Source organism: Hyposmocoma kahamanoa, unplaced genomic scaffold (assembly GCF_003589595.1).
Source record: "Hyposmocoma kahamanoa isolate Upper Pololo Valley unplaced genomic scaffold, ASM358959v1 86, whole genome shotgun sequence".
NCBI lineage: Eukaryota > Metazoa > Arthropoda > Insecta > Lepidoptera > Cosmopterigidae > Hyposmocoma > Hyposmocoma kahamanoa.
This window is the reverse complement of record NW_020654289.1, coordinates 5,659,917-5,679,673: the sequence shown is the minus strand read 5'-3', so window position 1 is coordinate 5,679,673 and position 19,757 is coordinate 5,659,917. Positions and strand designations below refer to the sequence as shown.

Genomic DNA, 19,757 nt, shown 5'->3' with positions numbered 1-19,757 from the left:
CCCAACCGCCTATTTTCCTATTTAAATTCTAATTACGCGAGCAGGCCATAGATATTTTCTTTTTTTTTTCTCTTATAGTTTGGCACTATGGCGTCCAGCCTTTGGCCATATGCAATTTCCACTGAGTTGCAAATTTTTGATAATTCTTCCAAATTGATATTTTCTTGCTTCTTGAGATTTCAGCGTGGCAGTCGTTGGAGCTAACCTATCCAATGAGCATTGACAAAAATCTTTTTTTCACCTGCCATCATTTGAAGCATAGCAAACATTTTGTTATTAAGAGTGGTTACATGCGGCGATGCAAACGCGCCTTCGTGAAACGCCCGATTGCATTGCTACGCTTGCGATTTAAAGGAGATTGCATCGATGCAAACGCGCGACTACATCTATACAAACGATTGGATCGATGCAATCGCGTCTAAATCCCGAGTGTAGCGATGCAGTCGCGCGCTTGCATCGCGTTTGCATCGATGCTCAAAATTACGCGCGTCTACGAGTATAAAGGTAGACGATTACCGACTATATCGCTATTGCATCGCGTTTCCATCGCGTTTGCATCGCTGCTAAAAGTCCCACTGTGTAACCACAAGTGTAACCACTCTAAACATTCTATATCGAATTTGGCTAGAGCATAGTCAGTTCCATGTCAGATTGTCGATCAAGTGTAAATACGCCATCACCGCGCAAACTGTTAACACAATTTGTATGTATAAAAATATTGGATTTTACCTGCCGATGCCGTTTACCTCTTATGGAACAAATGTAATATTATTTATTATTATATATATGTGAAGTTTGTGCGCCAAGTGACTATGCATAATTATAACATTAGATTTTATACTTTTATTTATCTCGTACCTACATAATCGTTATGTTATTTATATAAAATACATCGGGCGATGATCAATTAATTGGTATACAATTTTAATTTGGAATTATTGCATTAAACTAACTTTATGCGCACGTAACTTTTTATATTATGGATATAAACATGATTGTGAACTCGCCTTTACATTTTTAAGAAAACAAGTTGATGTACTTTGATTATAATTTATAATTTAAATATAATATAATATGGCAATAAATTGTGTATTGTTTTAAAAATAAAGTTATTTCTTTCACTTTCCCGTTTACCCGAAGATGATACATACTGCCGTCCGCTAACTAAAAAGCGGTTTTATTGACAAAATAATTTTATGAGATATCATAAAAAACCATAAACCAGTTTTAGAATATTGTTTAATGATATTTCAACTATGCATCGTTAGGGTAAGTTCCGATAAGTCGAACATGTTAACTAATTTCAAATATTTCTAAAGGAACATTTTGTGCTCTATCTCATGCTACTTATAACGGATATTTGACCATTTCTCATTTAGCCGCGTTTTAGTTAGTAGACGGAAGCATAGATACTCTGCTTCGGATTTTTTTAAATTAATTGAGGAACAAAACAGCATATTTCGAAAATTGGTTTGAACTGCCGTGGAATATGTCACCTGAACAGTAGCTTGTACGCCGCTGCAGGTGCGCGAACGAAGTGTCGCAAACAAGTGACGCACGCGCCTCTGCAGTACAGCAGCCGCGGCGCAAATATCGGTCCCGGACAAACAGATCGACTCATCCGTAAAAACAAAGATCTATGTGCAAGACTACTTGTTCTCAGGATATACTATATTTCGTTAGTTTTTCTTCGCTGTGGATGTTAGATCGACTGTTGTTTGATTTTAAATTTCCGAAAAGAAAAAAGGTACATAAATTCTCAAAACACCTTGACATGGGCCTTAGTTTGAATAACGAAATTATTCTCGTAATGTACCTATTCTCTTTTCGCTATATAATCACAAAGGACTCTGTTCTTCGGATGAGTCGAGATGCAGAATATCAAAAAATTAACCGTGTGAAGGATTGAAATTACAACCAAATATAATGTTTTAAACATTTATATGAAAAATTATAGCCTGGAATTGTTAAATAATCACAGTATGTATAGTGTTCATTTTGTACCAGTAAGAATGGTTACACACGGTGGTTTTTAGCACCGATGCAAACGCGCGTTCATGAATTGCGTGATTGTATCGCTACAATTGCGATTATAAGCGATTACATCGATGCAAACTCATGCAATCGCCTATAAATCCGAAGTGTAGCGATGCAATCGCGCGTTTGTATCGATGCAGTCGCGCGCTTGTATCGCGTTTGCATAGCTGCTTAAAATCAAATGTAGACGATTAGCGACAGCATCGCTGCTAAAGTCCCCGTTTGTAACCGCTCTTAAGTTTAAAATGTTCAAATTGTCACTACAAACACATAAACACATTTATTTTGAGACAAATAAATTTGTTATGTTACAAACTAAAAAATTTACTTTAAAAAAGAGATCTTCATTTCTTCATTGTAATAGGAAGTAAATCTCAAAAGACTTATCCATAGAAATAGTATACAATTTTCATACGGATTATGATTTCAAATGCTTAAAATTACATTCCACAAATTGACTCTCTTATAATTGAGAACATATAAAATGGGCTTATTTGTTTCACTCATATTTACACATTTTGAGGAATTTTATACTATGAAAAATCATTATCACTTGAGATATTTTCATCTTGACTATAATAATGGAAGTACCTTTCCCTAAATACTAGCTGCTATGCATTTCATGTATATTAATGGAACAATATCAGTGAAACTAAATAATTCCGTGCACACGCATATTTGCATTAGTTGGAGGCGATTGCCAAATCTGCTATTTCTCTTTGTCGCCTCCACTTTTTTTCTTCTGAAATAGAAAAACAAACCTTCAGACCTTACATATAAGAAGCAATAAAATTCTGATAGATTTTGATTGCATTTATTTCTATTTTTATTATTTGGTTAGTCGTATTGAGTAAAACGGTTTCAAGTTCTTCAAGTGGCTCCGGGTCCAGTAGAAGATTCTTTTGCAATTATGGCTTCAGAGGACACGTCAAAATGAATGTTATACTTTTTAGACTGATGTTTCTGAAAACATGTTGTGTAAATTTAGAATGTTTGCTGAGGGCACGTTCAAGTCTACAAGCTAAGGCTGCCGCAGACGTCGGCGTCTGCATCTGCAACCGCGGATCATCCGCATATTTTTTAATATCTGCTTCCGCGTCAAACATCGGAATGAATCGATGCAGTTTTTGCAGGTACGGATGTTTTGCAGGTCACGACAAGATCGTCGAGAGCAAGGCCTACTCAAACGCATGCCGAGATTGAGAAGTCGGCAACGTGTAGTATAGACAACGATCTGTTTGTTTTCAGAACAAAAATTATTGACTTACGAACTTTTTCATTCAAGATAGCCCAGCTCTATTAGCATAAAGACAGCCCGTGACATCTTTAAAACTTTAAAGTACTAAGTAAATGTCGTAAAAAATTCTGTGTTCTATCTTACATCTCTTTTGTAATAAAATTAAGTAAAATTACTATTTTTACTTAATGATCACCAAAATCCACAATGATCCACATTTATTATGAAAAAAAACATTTCTTTTTTCGCACATCCGCATCTGCAAATTCCAACGACAAAATCTTCGCATCCGTATGCGCATATGCTGTCGTCATAACCCACATCTGCGGCATCTCTGCTACAAGCGCATACAAGCGTTATGCAGCTTAAATGCACGTGATTCCATAACGTTTTCTTTAGCGAGCAATGGACAAGAGCTTTCACAGAACGAGAAACACAATAGGCATGTTAGATACACTTGCAATGATGGTCTTATTATGGCAGGAATTGCTTCAATGACACGCTGTAAAAAGTTATGGGCCGAAGAAACTAATTCTTAAAGAACATAATATGTACTACAATTAGCGACATTTGTTAAAAACACATAACTAATCAGGAAGATGGTTAAAAACAACAGGCATTTCCGGCACTAAAGCTGACAAATGATCTATCTGTTTAATGTTGTCTTATGGTTATTTTTACCAATAAAAAGATCGGTATCTTGATCACAATGAAATTTAGCACGTTCTGAGTACAGCTGTGTAATAAGGGAAAAAGTGAACTATTTTGCGGTTGAGCCACTCTCTTCTTGAAAAGCAACAACATATTGTCTCTACAGCAGGGCTAACACGTCTGAGCGCGACTTACGCGAGAGCGACAAATAGCGTGACATACTGTATTCTCGCATACATTTTTTTTTTTCATTTAGCGTTTGTTTTCTTTGACCCTCGCTGCACGTGAACTACATTTAAAGTGGTCCTTTATTCAATTAAAATAATGAAGTATTTCGAAGATTTTTTCACAACAAAAAACTTTTTGTAAACTTCGATCTGCATATACGTACAATACAGTGGAGCATCCCTTCAATTTTGTTTTTGTTAAAGGTACTCGTTATGCGGCACTCACAGCACCTTAACCACTAAATTTTAGCAAGAAACGATATCTTGCTGACAGAGAAAGCCTAGTTATTCATACAAGCGACCCGAGTTCAATTCCACATGACAGTGTGCGCAGTATTTATCGTTAATTACACTATGTAAAGAATTTTCAAAAAGGTTCTGTTTCTGGTTTGACAGTATTGGTTTCTGTTAAATTGAGCAGCTAGTATGTAGACATTAGTGGCGAGTTTATTTTATGTGTAGAATAAGTTAACCAGTGAAATGAAGTGAACTAGTATCTGGTGTGCTAATAAGTGTTGTGATTAAATATCGCCAAGGCGCCGTTTTAACGGGAAAAGAAATTTTTGTTCAAGTAAGTGTTTTTTTTAAAGAAGTTAAAGCTTCGGCTTTACCAAGGAAAACTTTCCCGCCTCGCCACTGGTAGCCATACGCTTGAAACTCTGCTATTATGGTCGGCGTCGCACAGTGGTATTTACGTATAGTCTGTCTTTTTTGAAGACGGAGTAAAATGACAGTTCATTGCGTAAAAGAGTTGCCCGCTTGCGAGCAGCTAGTGATTGCAGTCGATAAATATTCTATCGACTATCGACTGAATATTGCTCACGTTTATGACGATGTGACCTCCTTACATCGTCATCCCACCTTTTCTGTCGCCATTTCTCCGGTTCCTGACCACTCGTTACTAAATTTTGAATCGTTCTTTAATAATTCCTTTGCCTCGCCATTCTGATTCTGTTTTGTTCCACCGTCACTCCCTGCTCGAACCCGGCTGCGAACAGTGCTGTTTAAATTTCAATTGCTAGACGCAATTGAAATTTTGGTTCCTTTACCAGATTTGTAATAGCTACTACTAATCATGTGCCAATTTTAATACCAATCTGTAATTCTGTATAACTCGGCCTTTTTGGGGTAAGTGTCTACTTTATATTCATCCATAAGCATATCCGTATGTAATTAAGTCAGGGAGTGTATTGTAGTATTGTACCTGTTTTTATATACCTTTTTTGTTACAGCCTCTTTTTCTCTTACCAACAACTTGTAATAAATTTCCGTGGACCTGAAGTCTTCTTATTTTATTGCCGTGAACCTGGTCACGGCTCATTAGGGTTTACAACCTTTTCACGTTTATGGAATAAATAGCCGAACTTGTTTCATTTGAATTATCATCGATCAATTCATCCAATTACTGAGCACAAGTTCATTTGAATTGTCAACTGTATTTAGAACTATATTTATGAAAAGTACTAACAATAGACATATTTTAAAGTTTTTATTTTTATCCAATATAGATAATACATCCGGCTATTCTTGTCTAAATCAGAATACATATGAACAATAACGCAATTAGTAATCATTTTTTTAACATTCCCAATTCAGTCATTTTTGGCAAAATTTGATCTCCTTCACAATCTATCGATAAAACTATCGACAACAACTACATAACTATTTAAAATTTTATGAAAACTCAACAAGTATCATTTTACTCAGTCTTAAAAAAAGACAGACTTTAGGTGCCTATTTACATAGCTACATAGTGGTATTCACATAATCTACGCACTTCTAGATTCATAAATTTGTAGAATTTTATTTAAAATATACTTTCGATCTGAAATGTAATATTCCATTTTGGTCTTTAAATAAGAGAAATCCGAAAATTTTTATTTTATGATACGCAAATTTCAACTTTTCCTTTTCTTAAACACAAAAGCAGTTTTTGCAGGGAAATAAGTATTTTCACGTGTTTATCATAGAACCAGACACAAGGAGAAAACCTGCATGTTGGAGATGGGTAATTAATCTCTCTGACTGTATTTTCAAATGGAGAAAATGTTAGAAATTTTTTTTTTTTGTATAATTGTTAATACAAAGATCGAACACAAAGAAAAATTCCTTCGAGCTTACAGTTACAGAAATTGTTAATAAACGCACGTGAAACAAAAGGTTTTTGATCTACGAGATGTCACTTTGACAGTGACAGTAGTTCGTTTTTTTTAATTTTTCATCATTTTTGGATTTCGACTCCATCTCGGAGCTTACAGATCGAGTCAGCACAACTTATGAATTTCTCTATGTGTTCTTCTCGATGTTTTGTATTGGATTTAAGTAAGTTTTATTTTGTTAAATTTACATTGCCGCGGCACGGAACGAATGCGAAAGCGGCTACTATACTTCGTTACAATCCATTTTCAACTAAATGTAAACAAACAAGTCTCTGACCTGACCATAGACGGTTTAGTATTGGCCAATTGTAATGTCAACTACAAATCGATTAATTAATTGAATGAATCGATTTGTTCAATTGAGTCATACTAGCTGGTTTCCTACATAACCTATATTAGCATATTTAAAATTTCCGAAATCTTAATTTTAAGTCCTCCTTACAATGAGATACTCGTTTGATTGCGATTGAAATATTCGATTTGCTAATCGATTACAAAAACTTTAATTGAATGAACCGAATGTTTTCTTTTTCGTACAGCACTATGCAATCAGAGACAAGTTATAGATGTATACATGAAAAATAACCTCACTTTGGTACTACCATTTTCCAAATACAATTTTACGATGCTATTCAAATAAACATTGTTGCAAAAAGTGATGAGATATCAAGTCGAAATCTTCGAAATATACGTGAAAGTGTTAGTCGATTAATTGAGTGATTGCTTTAGAATTTTAACCGAACAGTTTTGTTTACTTTTTGTTGATAATGGATTAGAACAGACTTTAGATACGAGCGAAAAACAGTATGGTAGGTATCAGGAATTTGGTTGGTGCCGCGGCAATGCAAATGCAGCCAAAGCGCACCTTGTCCTTGGTGCGCGAGTCGGCGTGGCGCGAGCGCTCGCGCTGCAGCGCCGTGTGCAGCTGCGCCAGCTCCGTGTTGAGCTCGGCCTGCACGCCGCGCAGGCGCTCCACCTCCACCAGCACCTCGGCCTTGTCCTTCACTGTGGGACGTCACGTCTCGTTGCAGCGTTGTAGGACTTACGAGTTGTAGGTTATGATAAATGTAGAAGCTCAAATAGTCAACGACCCATTTAGTAGCAGTGGAGCTCCTCGTGAAGAAGCTCGTCCAGGGATGTACTGCACCTTACTTATTTATGACGCCAAGCAGTAACGTGCGCATTACTGCGTTCCGGTCTTGAAGGGTGCTGGTGAAATTACAGGCACATGGGACTTGTCAACTTATGTCTCAGGGTGGCAGGGGCAGTGGCAGTGCCCCTTTCTATCCCGTCTTTGCGATTTAATCATCTGAGCGGCACTGTAACGGCTACTGAATAAGTATCTAACTGAGACAGTAAGAGAAGAAGACAGAATACTTACTTTCGCCCTGCCCTAAAATGCTGCATAGTTTCCTATTCCTTAACTTGACTGTGAGGAGTTCCTGCTTAAGACCAGCTACTTCCAACTTCAATGCAGCTATTTCCTTGTCCTTCCTTTCAAGAGTGTCAGCGAACTGGACTCTCGTAATGACTTCATCAGGTATTGACTTCTGGTTTCTGACTCTCTCGTTGATTTTCTCTTTCAGCATTTCATTCTTAGCATCATCCCGGACCTTGGCAAAGAACTCCTCGCTTTTGTCAACAGACTTTGGAGAATTGTTTGGCTGCGACTCCTCATGATGGTTATCTGTATATAAGTAATAATAGAAGTGGCAGACAGGCTTAGCTACCTAGGTCATAAAAGAATCCAAAATAGCAGCCAAAGTCAGAAAGCAGCAAAACCACAGGCCCCATAAAGTGGGCATCGTTGCTTTATTAGTGCAATTAAGAGCGGTTATACACGGCGATATTCAGCAGTGATACAAAAAACGCGTTTGTGAAACGTGTGATTGCATTACGATGCGACACTAGCGAATTACATTGGCGATTGCATCGATACAGTCCCCGATGTCGGTCATTAAAAACATACAGGTATATCGATGCAAACGCGCTGTTTTTTTTTTTTTTGAATTGATGCTTTCGCACGTTTAAATCGATGGAGACGATAACATGGCGGAAGCGGTGAATATCAAATACCACAAAAAAAGTGTCGCGGCTGTATCGCATTTGCAGCGACATCGTATCACACTTGCATGAATACCGTATTACTTTGCTTAGATACAGTATCGCGTTTGTATCGATACTATATCGCATTTGCATCGACACGTTTCGCGTTTGCATTGATATTGTATCGCGTTTGCATCGATACTAAATCGCATTTGCATCGGTACCATATTGTGTTTGCATCAATACCGTATCACGTTTGCATCGTTACCGTATCGCGTTTATTTTTATTTTATAATATCAAGTGACGGGACGAACAAGTCGTGCTCCTGATGGTAAGCTACACGCATCTCCATAACGGTTGCAGTGCCACTTAGAGCTTTAAATCACAAAGATCTGAGGGGCACTGCCACTGCGCCAGTCATCCAAGGACATAAGTTGACAAGTCCCATGTGCCTGTAATTTCACCAGCACCCTTACCCTTCAAAACCGGAACACACCGAACCGTATCGCGTTTGCATCGACACCGTATCGCGTTTGCATCATTACTATGTCGCATTTGCATCGATACCGTATCATGCTGTATCGCGTTTGCGTTGATACTATATCGAGTTTGCGTCAATACCGTATCACGTTTGCATCGTTGCCATATCGCATTTGCATCGATACCGTGTCGCGTTTGCATCAATACTATATCGCATTTGCATCCATACCGTATCATATTTGAATCCATACTGTATCGCGTTTGCGTCGATACTATATCGAGATTGCATACCGTATCGCGTTGAAAGGTACACGATTAACGACTGTATAGCATCAATTTTGTGACTGAATCGCTGCAGACGCGCTGCTAAAAGTAGCTGTATGTAACCACCGCTCTAACTTTCAGATATTTAGGGAAAGAGACACTTTCTCACCATTGCTTGAGTAAACAATAAACCACTCAAATATACAATAAATTTCTTACGTCTTTGTTCTTCACCAGCATTGACCATATCATTGAACTGTTCAAGGCTCATCACATTTTTCTTTTTCTGTTTCTTGCTGGGTTTCTCTACTGTCTTCTTCTCCAATTCCGCTTCTTTCTTAAACTGCTTGTAGACATCCTTCTTTTGTTCGTAGTCCAGTTTGGATAGAAGAATTGCCTGAAAGGATGTTATCATTAAGATATTTAACATATTTAGATATCATTAGGCTATGTAACGGACAAAAAACAAATAAAACTTATATTTAGCACTATTTTAGCGTCGTCTTTAATTTCAAAGTCCTTGTTTTATTGGTCCATGATTTTATTGTATACAAAATACATCTATTAACAACTGCTAAATTGTTTCAATAACTAGAAATTTGTCCCATCATCGCACTGAGTCTTCCAACCCTGACGTTAGCGGAATTGTCATGCGAAACGACGGAGCCATATCCAACCAAAATGTGACTTTACTAAATCAATGTATGGACATAGTCCTTAATAATGGAACAAACTCACGGCCTATGTAAATCTAAAAGAACTTGCAATATAGTATCTATTTAAAATGTATAGTATAATAGTATCTAGGGCAACAAGAAGCCCGTTGCGTGTGCTACCCTGTCTCCCAACCTGTTGCAATTCAGATTCATAGTTGCCATCAACGAGCTCTTCATCTTTCTGTTTCCACTGCTCCCACTGCTCAGCTGTCTCCTGAGGAGCTTTGGACTTCTTCTTCTTGCCAGCACTCTGTAAGTAACAATTCACAATCAACATGAATAAAATGTTGACGTATTCTGAATGCTTTATTTTTTTTAAAGAACGCAACACACTCATAGCCCCGCACTAATGAAACCCTGTGTCGCGGGTGCCATGGACACACACATAGACAACCACAAATGACACCCAAACTCGCGAGAGAAAATTGCTGTACTTGCGACGTCTTTCTAGATAAAACTGTTTTTTTTTTTACCTAGTTTTTATATTTCACAAATGGACATAGTTATGCAAACAAGAACCAACCCACACCTCGAGTGAAATTGAGTTATGTATTTAGGTAGAACACCAGACGTGTCCTTTACCCAGTAATTGCTGTACATACACCTCGCAACGAGGACTGGAACAGAGCCGCCAACATTATAAGACCTCGAGAAGTGGCTTGGGCCATTAGCTCGTTTAAATCGTACAAATCCCCAGGTGAGGACAGTATTACTCCCATATTACTACAGCATATAAGTGTACTTTTGCCATACCTGGTCAAAATATATAGAGCCAGTCTTACTTGGGGACAGATACCGATACAATGGACAACGTGCAAAGTTGTATTTATACCAAGCAGAAAGGACTACTGTCTTGCAAAGTCCTTTAGACCCATCTGCCTGACTTCATTCTTGCATAAAGCAATGGAGAAGGTACTTGACAATCACATTAGGGCTTCGTCCTTAATATATACCTATCCATCACACTCAACACGCCTATCAAAGTGGAAAATTCACAGAGACAGCTCTGCTCCACCTTGTGGACACGGCTGAAAGAGCGTTTGAGGACAAACAACTAGCACTATGTGCCTTTCTAGACATAGAGGGTGCTTTTGACAATACACCCATTCGTACTCTGGTAAAGGGATTAACCTGCAAAGGTGTAGACACTTCTACTACGAGATGGGTGCAAAACATGCTTTTAAGCCGCAGAGCAAGTATCTCATTACACGGGGACCGGCTTGTGACCTCCACAGTAAGGGGTTGCCCGCAAGGTGGAGTAATTTCTCATCTCCTTTGGACTCTTGCCGTGGATCAGCTCCTATATAGGTTGGCCGAACTGAACATTGACGCCCAGGGATATGTGGATGACCTAGTGATCGCAGTTCGAGGGCACTGCCAAAGTACTATATCATCACTTATGCAAGGTGCTCTTGACACCATTTCCGCGTGGTGTTTAGATAATGAACTATCTATTAATGCGGAAAAGACAACTATTGTTCACTTCACTAGGAAGCGGAAACTGGACAAGCTAGTGGAACCGATCCTTGGTGGCAGGGCTGTGAGTTTTTCCGCAGAAGTTAAATACTTAGGAGTGTGAGATCTTTGTGCAAGGATGCTGATGTGGTGGCGTTACAGGAGCATTGGTTGCCGCCACAGGATCTACCATTTCTTGGTGAAATTGACAGAGATTTCAGCTATACTGGAAAGTCCGGGATGGACCCAGCAGCGGGCATAATACAAGGTCGTCTGTATGGTGACGTGGCTTTATTGTGGCGAAAATGTGCGTTTCAACATGTGTCAGTCGTTTCGCGTAATAGTGAACGTAATGTTGCTATTAAGGCAACTACAAGTGATCTTCGCGACATTGTGTTCGTGTGTGTTTATATGCCTGTTAATAAGGCCGTGAATTAGCTTAAGTTTACGGAATGTTTAGCAATTATAGTATATAACAGAGGTATGTAACACAGACTGTGTATATATATTAGGCGACTTTAATGCTCACACAGAGACACTATTTTATAGGGAACTTATGTGTTTTTGCTCTGAAAGACAATGGGTGTGTGCGGACAAGGAAAAGCTAAATAGTGTACTGAGCACCCACACATTTGTCTAACAAGCCACAGGTAGCAGGAGGTGGTTGGATCACTGTCTAACTAGTCAGGCAGCATGGCTTACAGTTATAAGTGTTAATACAGTACATGAAGTGTACTGGTCCGACCATTACCCTCTAATAATAGAATGTAATCTTGGTTTAATTAGATCTAGACCTTATGTAACCTATGAGAGTTCAAATAGTATTAGATAGGGGCTTTTAGGACCCCAGAATAAATTGCTAAAGAAATTTGTAATACTCAATTAAAGTGTGTAGACTTTCCCTGTGAATTTCAAAAATGTGCAGACAGAATGTGTAATGAAGTCAGTCACAGACATGTTATAGATATGTTCTATGAAAACATTATTTCTATTATAAGACAAGCATCCTTAACTAGTCGTAATCGAGAGGCAAAAATTGTTATAAATATAAATGTGTTTTGGGGTGGAACAAGCACGTTTCCGTAGTACATAAGCAAGCTTGATTGGATTTTCAAGTGTATATATATTCTATATATTCTAGGGAAGCCTGAGGGTGGACCCATATTTGAAAAAATTATTTGTAAAATATTTAAATCAAAGCTTAGGTACTGTCAGCAAAAACAAGATCAAATCAAAATGGACATACTTGCATCGCAGCACTTAGCTAAACAGTGACAAATTTTGGAAAAGTACAAAAAACCTTAATGGTAGGGTGGAATTACCGGTTAGTGTAGAAGGCTTAAGCGGTCCAAAGAGTGTTGCGAATATGTTTAAAGACCACTTTAAGATTGAACCGTCTTTGTCAAGCTCTGGGGTGTCTGATGCTGAGCCCTGTCATGTGGAGCAGCCTAAAAAAATCACTGCCAAAGATGTGAGATTGGCAATTAATAATATGGAAAGAGGCAAGTCTCCGGGGCATGATGGGCTCAGTATTGAACACCTGAAACATGCAGGGCCACACATTAACAGAGTTTTGCCTTTGTTATTTACTTTTTGTGTAAGACACTCATATTTACCACCGGATCTAATGAAGACTGTAGTTATCCCGCTTGTTAAGCACCGTACTGGTGACGCGGCTGATAAATGCAACTATAGACCAATCTCACTAGCGACAGTGACAGCTAAAGTTCTGGACAGGATATTAGATGTTCACCTAAGTGGCCAAATACTATTACACGACTCGCAATTCGGCTTTAAAGAAAGTTTATCAACCGAAACAGCCATTTTGTCACTAAAATATGCTGTTGATTACTATATCAAAAGAGAGACCCCGGTATATGCCTGTTTTTTAGACCTTTCAAAAGCTTTTGACCTAGTGTCATACGATATGCTCTGGACAAAATTGAAGAAAGAATATCACCTGAAGTAGTTGGTATTTTCTCACATTGGTATAGTAATCAAAAGAATGTAGTAAAATGGGCAAACGCTCAATCTGATGAGTATGTTTTGAGCTGTGGCGTTAGGCAAGGGGGATTAACCTCGCCTAGACTTTTTAATTTGTTTGTTAATAACCTGTTTGGGGAGCTGAGCAGCATGCATGTCGGATGCCGTATTGACAACACAAGCGTTAATAACATTACGGACTATACGGACGATATGGTGTTGCTCAGCCCTTCAATCAGTGGTATAAGACGAATTATATGTCATTGTGAGACCTATGCTGTGCAACACGGTTTAAAGTACAACGAGAAAAAGAGTGACTTCTTGCTGTTTAAGGGCAAAATTAAAGCACCAACCTATGTACCACCAATACTTTACAAATATTTTACATTCTTCCCCCGTTAACACCTGGAAATTTCTAAAATCTATTGGTGTAGGTAAACCGCAAAGTTCGTACAATATAACTTCTTCCTTCTCCTTAAATGAGCTGAATACTCACTTTGCCAAAACTGCAACTTTAGACACCAACACCAAACAGCAAAGTATTGCATTTATTAGAGCACTGCCCAAAATTTCAAATTCTGTTTTTATTTTCACCTCAGTAACTGAAGATGAGGTCAGGAAAGTGGTTTTGTCAATCAAATCTAATGCTGTTGGGCACGATGACGTAAGTAGAATTATGGTTATGTGTATTTTAGAATGTATACTCCCTATTATCACGCACGTAGTTAATTTCTCGATGATGACTGGGGCTTTTCCTTCTCTGTGGCGAAATGCTCATGTAATCCCTCTTCCAAAAGTTACTAACCCCAGCCTCCTCAAGCATTACCGTCCCATCTCAATTCTTCCTTTTCTTTCTAAAGTCTTAGAGGCTGTCGTTCACAAACAATTGTCTGCCTATGTTTACTCAAACAATATCCTTTCTCCATTTCAATCAGGTTTTCGACCAGGTCATAGTACTTCTACTGCATTGCTAAAGATTGTTGAGGATGTAAGGAGGGGCATGGACTGTACTCTACTTACTGTGCTGGTCCTAATTGACTTCTCCAATGCATTCAACGTCGTGGATCATGACCTTCTCCTTGCTACCTTAGACCACCTAAACATCTCTTCAATGGCAGCTCAATGGTTCTCTTCTTATCTCCGCGATCGCCAACAAGCGATTCGTATTGATCGCTCGTTCTCAGAATGGTGTAAACTCATTTCCGGGGTACCTCAGGGCGGAATTCTCTCTCCTCTCTTGTTTTCTATTTTCATAAATCTGATTACGTCCAGCATCAAATGTTCTTACCACCTGTATGCCGACGACTTGCAGCTTTATACCGAGGTTAATGTCGGTGGCATAAGTGATGCAATTGTATTAATTAATGATGACCTTCATCGCGTCTCGGTTTGGTCCCAAAGGTTTGGTATCAATGTCAACCCTTCCAAGTGTCAAGCCATCATCCTTGGAAGCTCACGCCTTTTTTCGTCTTGTGATCTGTCGTGCGTGCCACCAATAATGTATGAGAACGTAGTGATTCCTCTGTCAAATCAGGTAAAGAACCTGGGGCTTATTATTGACACAGGCCTTACGTGGGATTCCCAGGTATCTGACGTTTGTCGTAGGGTTACAGATACACTAAGAGCTCTATACAGGTTCAAGAACTTTCTTCCAATTAAAACCAAAACTCTCCTTGTTCAAGCTCTAGTGTTGCCTGTGATTGATTATGCTGACGTGTGTTACAGTAACATCTCTCAAGTCTTTTTGAATAGATTAGATCGTCTTCTTAACAACTGCATTAGGTTTATTTTTGGTCTGCGGAAGTATGACCATATATCTGCTTGTCGTCGTCAACTAAATTGGCTTCCCATCCGTGAACGCAGGTCCTTAAGAATTTTAACCACTCTTTTCTCCATCTTGTTCGACCCGGCTGCACCTGATTATCTTAAATGTTCATTTCAATTTCAAAACGCTCGGCCGGGTTGCGAATTTCGATCTTCCCGTAGCCTTAAGCTTTCCATTCCTTCTCATCGCACTGATTTTTTGTCTAATTCTTTTACCCTGCATGCAATTCGTCTTTGGAACGCGCTCCCGCTCCATATAAGACAAGCTCAGACCAAATTATCTTTCAAGCGCATGTTGCGCAAGCATCTGTTTGACAATAGTCAAAATTAAGACACTGTTTAATGTTGCTTTGGGTACATATATCATATTATTTATTATTATAATATATATATGTAAGTTTATTATGTATGTATAATAAGTATGTTTATTGTATGTTATTTATTTATACCATACAAATTATCGATTAGTTTTTCTTCTTTTTTTTATTCTAGTATTTCTATTTCTTCTTGTTTAAGTGTAGCACCAACCTATTGTGTTTTTTTTTTCTGTTTGGCCCAATGGTTGACTGGTAGAGAATGCCTTATGGCATTAAGTCCGCCATTTGTACTTCAGTGTATTGTACAATAAAGTTTAAATAAATAAATAAATAAATACTTTTAAATGGGGTACCTTTGAGGCGTGTTGCACAGTTTAGGTACTTGGGTCATATTGTGACAGGACCTAAAGGATGAGATGAGATGAGCGCAGGGCGTTGTAAGTTCGAGGCAATATATTGGCTCATAGATTCACCAGGTGTACGACTGGAGTGAAGCTCACACTCTTTAGAGCATACTGCCAAAGCTTCTATACATGTGCTCTATGGTCCAACTTTCCGCTGAGATCGTACGGCGCCTTGCGAGTCCAGTATAATAATACCCTCAGGACCTTGTTGAAAAAGCAATGGGAGCCATGTCCACTACACCTGGAGCAGCCCTAAATGCATTGCTGAATCTGACTCCCCTGCATGTATTTATAAAGAAAGAAGCCGGAAACAGCATGCATAGACTCTCCACCAGGTTAAAGTCTAAATGGCTCCCAGACATTGAAATCGGCCCAGGACTCAATTCTGGAACACCTGTTCTGGGAATGACTTCTAATGTCATGCTTCCCAAGCAAAACTTCAAGAAACTCTACCAGGCAGAATTTCCAACCAGGGAAGACTGGGAAACTAACAGTCTCACCTGGAAGGACGGTAGCCTTCTTCGGTATACCGATAGGTCCAAGATGGGACCGAACGTAGGCTGTGGTATACACAGCGTGAGACCCAGACTCAGCTACAAGCTGAACATGGGACGACACTCCTCTATCTTTCAGACCGAAATATATGCCATAATTGCTTGTGCGGGTCTGAACCTGGAGGGGCTACTCTCAATCTCCGTCCGACATCCGTCCGAAACAATTGCTGTCAAATAAGTAACATTCGACAAAATTAAAAGACAAGTATCCAGTATGAAGCTTCATTCGCATCACGCCTCTTTTCATTTGGTCAAGTATTGCTTAATTGGCAGTAATTGTTTCGGACGGATGTCGGACAGAGATCGAGAGTAGACCCCCTAAAGAGAGGCTACGGTAACAATTATATTTATATAGACTCAGATAGTCAAGCCGCTCTGCATGCACTACTCAGTCACCCAAACTTCGAGGATAAGGAATACTCTCGGGGAAAGGAATAATGTGATCCTGCGTTGGGTTCCTGGTCACTCTGACATCGAGTGTAATGAAGTAGCAGATGAACTAGCAAAGGCTGGTGATAGGGAGGCCTAGGCAAATATTGGATAGAGAGAAAACAGAGAATGTAGATTCTGCCACGAGGCGGATGAAACTCCTGTGCATCTCCTCACCCAGTGCTGCCCTCTAATGGGCGTAAGAAGTTCCATACTGAGTAGACACAGGCCACACACAGAGGACATAAAAACTGTCGGAGCCAGGAAAATCCTTCAGTTTCTTAATGCTGTTGGTCTTGGCTCTGAGCTGTAATTAGTGGCGATCACAATAGATCATTTAACGGTCGCAGTGATGAGGGCCTCATAGGCCCCAAATGAAGCCACCCTAATAATAATAATAATAATGTGTCCTTTACCCGCTCATAAAAGAACCTGGCAATATATCAAGCCAAAACAGAGAAAATAAAAGTCCTTCAAGATACCAAACCTAAATAAGTAACTTTTTAATAGCTAAAAAGAATCATGCTGCTTAACATCATATAATGTATTTTTCTAAATATGCTAAATGGATCCATGTCACATGTACTGAAGTATGTAGATCTTTAGCGATTTCATTACGAAAACTAGAACATGGTTCTCGTTAACTAAATAGAAAGATACATAATGTTTTCTATTTATTGCTATATAATATAATAGTTTCCCTATATCATTCTCAATGCTACACATAACTCACGTTGTTTGTCTCAAATAACTTACCTATTTATTTCTTCACACTGTTTTCACAAAAATCTAATTATCTCGAAAGTGACATTTTGTGGGTTGGTTCTAGTTTGCATAACTATGTCCAAATGTACAAAAATAGACACTCACTCACATAAGACCTTTTGGATTGCACTAACTGATAACTGATTAGCTAGCTCTGAGCTAAAGCCATTGTTAAATTGTTTTAAAATAAAGTTTTAAAGGGTTTTAGTGAGGGTCATCATCACCATCACGTAATCACAGTATGGGCACAGTTTTACAACCCATACAGTTGCGCAAAAAATGTACTTACGCAGAGCAAGTAATATGTACTCGATGGGGGTCAGGCGGCTCCGGCCGCTGTGAGCAAACGCGTTTAGTTTGCGTGCGGAGCGCTAACGGTTGACGTGATTTAAAATATTTTTGAATATCTTGAGTGAGTTCTACGAAAATCGTTGTATGCATAAATTAAAGTGTACAACTGTTTGTACGGTTGTAATTCGACAACAAAATACAACAGGGATTTACAAATTTATTGATTTTCCTGTGACGTGAGTTAAGATTTTCCTATTATATTGAAATACTTACCTACCCATATAATATCTATGCATGAAAGTAAATTCTAATTCCTATACCATAGAAATCAAAAGAAGCCAAAATTATTATTTCAATTTCCACATAGATAGTGAAAAATAAATACATTATGCATATATTAAGTATTTCTTTTTTAAAAGATAACAGGTGTTATAATTGGTTAGTTATTATTTATTAATTATGCTTTAAGAAATAGTAGTGCCCGCATGAACGCATGTGCATCTTCATGACATTCAAGAACCGATAAGTAATATGGCTCATATTTGCTATGCTACTAAGTTTCTTTGTGTGTGGAGTGTTTAAAAAATTACAGATGAAAAGGTACACCTCGCGCTTAACATGGGCCTTGTCGACTGTTGTCACATATTTGGTAATTTAGTAATTAAATAAGATAATTGCATACAATGTGTGTGTCTGAATGTTAATCTTGTTTTTTCGAGAATATCAGGTCATATTTTATACATTTATTTATTGGATATTTTTCATTCCAGGTGCCAGTTATGGATAGATGCTTGTCAAAGACCTGAGTTGAAAGATAAAAACATTAAACAACTAAATAATATGTATGCGACTTACACAAAGGATAGATGTATAAAAAAAATAAATAAAAAGCACCACTATTCCTGTTTTAAACTCATTGTCTGCTTCAACATATTATACACATTCAAAAAATTGTTCATCCAAATGTAAATACACTTTGTAGCTAAATGTAATAATAGAAAATTATCATAATCACAATTTTTTATCATTGTATGACAACCCTTGCACATCTCTGTACAGCAGCATAAGTACATAAACAAGTAAAGGCATCGCACAAACTTCAAACAAGGCATTGCATGAGGGACGATATTGTAATACTATGGTGTGGGTATTAGAAAAATGGTCATGAACTTGGAAAATTTATGAAATCAGTCCCAAACCTTTTGGATAATAACTATATGGAGTACGATGAATGTATCTGCAGTCTTCAACCTCTGTATGCAGACATGCAACCATGGTAAATTTGTTGTTTCTGGAATCCTTTCAATTCCTGATTCTATTGTTACACAGCTCATCACTATTTACCACTTACTACAGAAACAGATAAGCGAAAATTCGCAAAAACGCAAAACACATAGGTACCTATAATCTTCAGTATACTTAAGTACCTGAGACTTGGTGTTATTGTTCTTAGTTTTCTTTGGTGGCTCAGGTTTCTTAACAGTGCTAGGCTTAGTCTTCTTGACCTTTTGAGTCTCGCTGGAAGGATAGTCGTCATCGATCTTTAAACCGGCGAAGCGGGATTGAACCACCAGAGCAGCCATTTTTCTATCCAACACAAGAAAAAAAAATCTCACACAAAACAAGTTCTCACAAGTTCCTTGTCTCTTCCACTTAAGATCGGACGATGTTATAAATTTTTTTCATGTTTATTTCGATTGTAAATAAAAAACAACAATTCTCAAGACGAGACCATTACAAATTACTTTTTTTTACCTATAGACGCTATACTGCAACAGAAATGTAACTATTAAAATGAATAGATAGCAAAAATCAATAGTAAGAGTACTTACCTATTATTGCAATTAACTATTTTTTTGAAAAATAAATAGAAAATAAACTGCAACCTGCAACTACGGCAATGGGCGACTTGACAGT

At 38.2% G+C, this 19,757-nt stretch overlaps 1 protein-coding gene across 2 annotated transcripts; it reads right to left on the bottom strand.

Moving 5' to 3' along the window:
• Nucleotides 1–1,972: 1,972 nt before the first annotated feature.
• On the bottom strand, nucleotides 1,973–19,743 carry LOC113234695 (G kinase-anchoring protein 1-like). Of its 2 annotated transcripts, none has more exons than XM_026470136.1 (7): nucleotides 19,673–19,743; nucleotides 19,268–19,427; nucleotides 9,952–10,068; nucleotides 9,322–9,499; nucleotides 7,693–7,998; nucleotides 7,177–7,316; nucleotides 1,973–2,779 (listed from the first exon to the last, which is right to left on the bottom strand). In XM_026470136.1, the coding sequence occupies exons 2-7, from the start codon at nucleotides 19,421–19,423 to the stop codon at nucleotides 2,747–2,749; spliced, it is 930 nt and encodes a 309-aa protein (XP_026325921.1). In that variant the 5' UTR covers nucleotides 19,424–19,427; nucleotides 19,673–19,743; the 3' UTR covers nucleotides 1,973–2,746. The 2 variants fall into 2 exon arrangements, with proteins under 2 accessions (XP_026325921.1, XP_026325920.1); XM_026470135.1 differs by lacking the exon at nucleotides 1,973–2,779 and adding an exon at nucleotides 2,847–3,000.
• Nucleotides 19,744–19,757: the final 14 nt, after the last annotated feature.

Excerpts from the sequence above, each read along its gene's own strand:
- LOC113234695 (XM_026470135.1), bottom strand. The coding sequence starts at position 19,423 with ATGGCTGCTCTGGTGGTTCAATCCCGCTTCGCCGGTTTAAAGATCGAT. Across the intron at positions 7,999-9,321 it reads TGCTGGTGAAGAACAAAGAC|ATAACCATCATGAGGAGTCG; the intron begins GTAAGAAATTTA and ends ACTTATATACAG. Across the intron at positions 7,317-7,692 it reads CATTTTAGGGCAGGGCGAAA|TGAAGGACAAGGCCGAGGTG; the intron begins GTAAGTATTCTG and ends GACGTCCCACAG.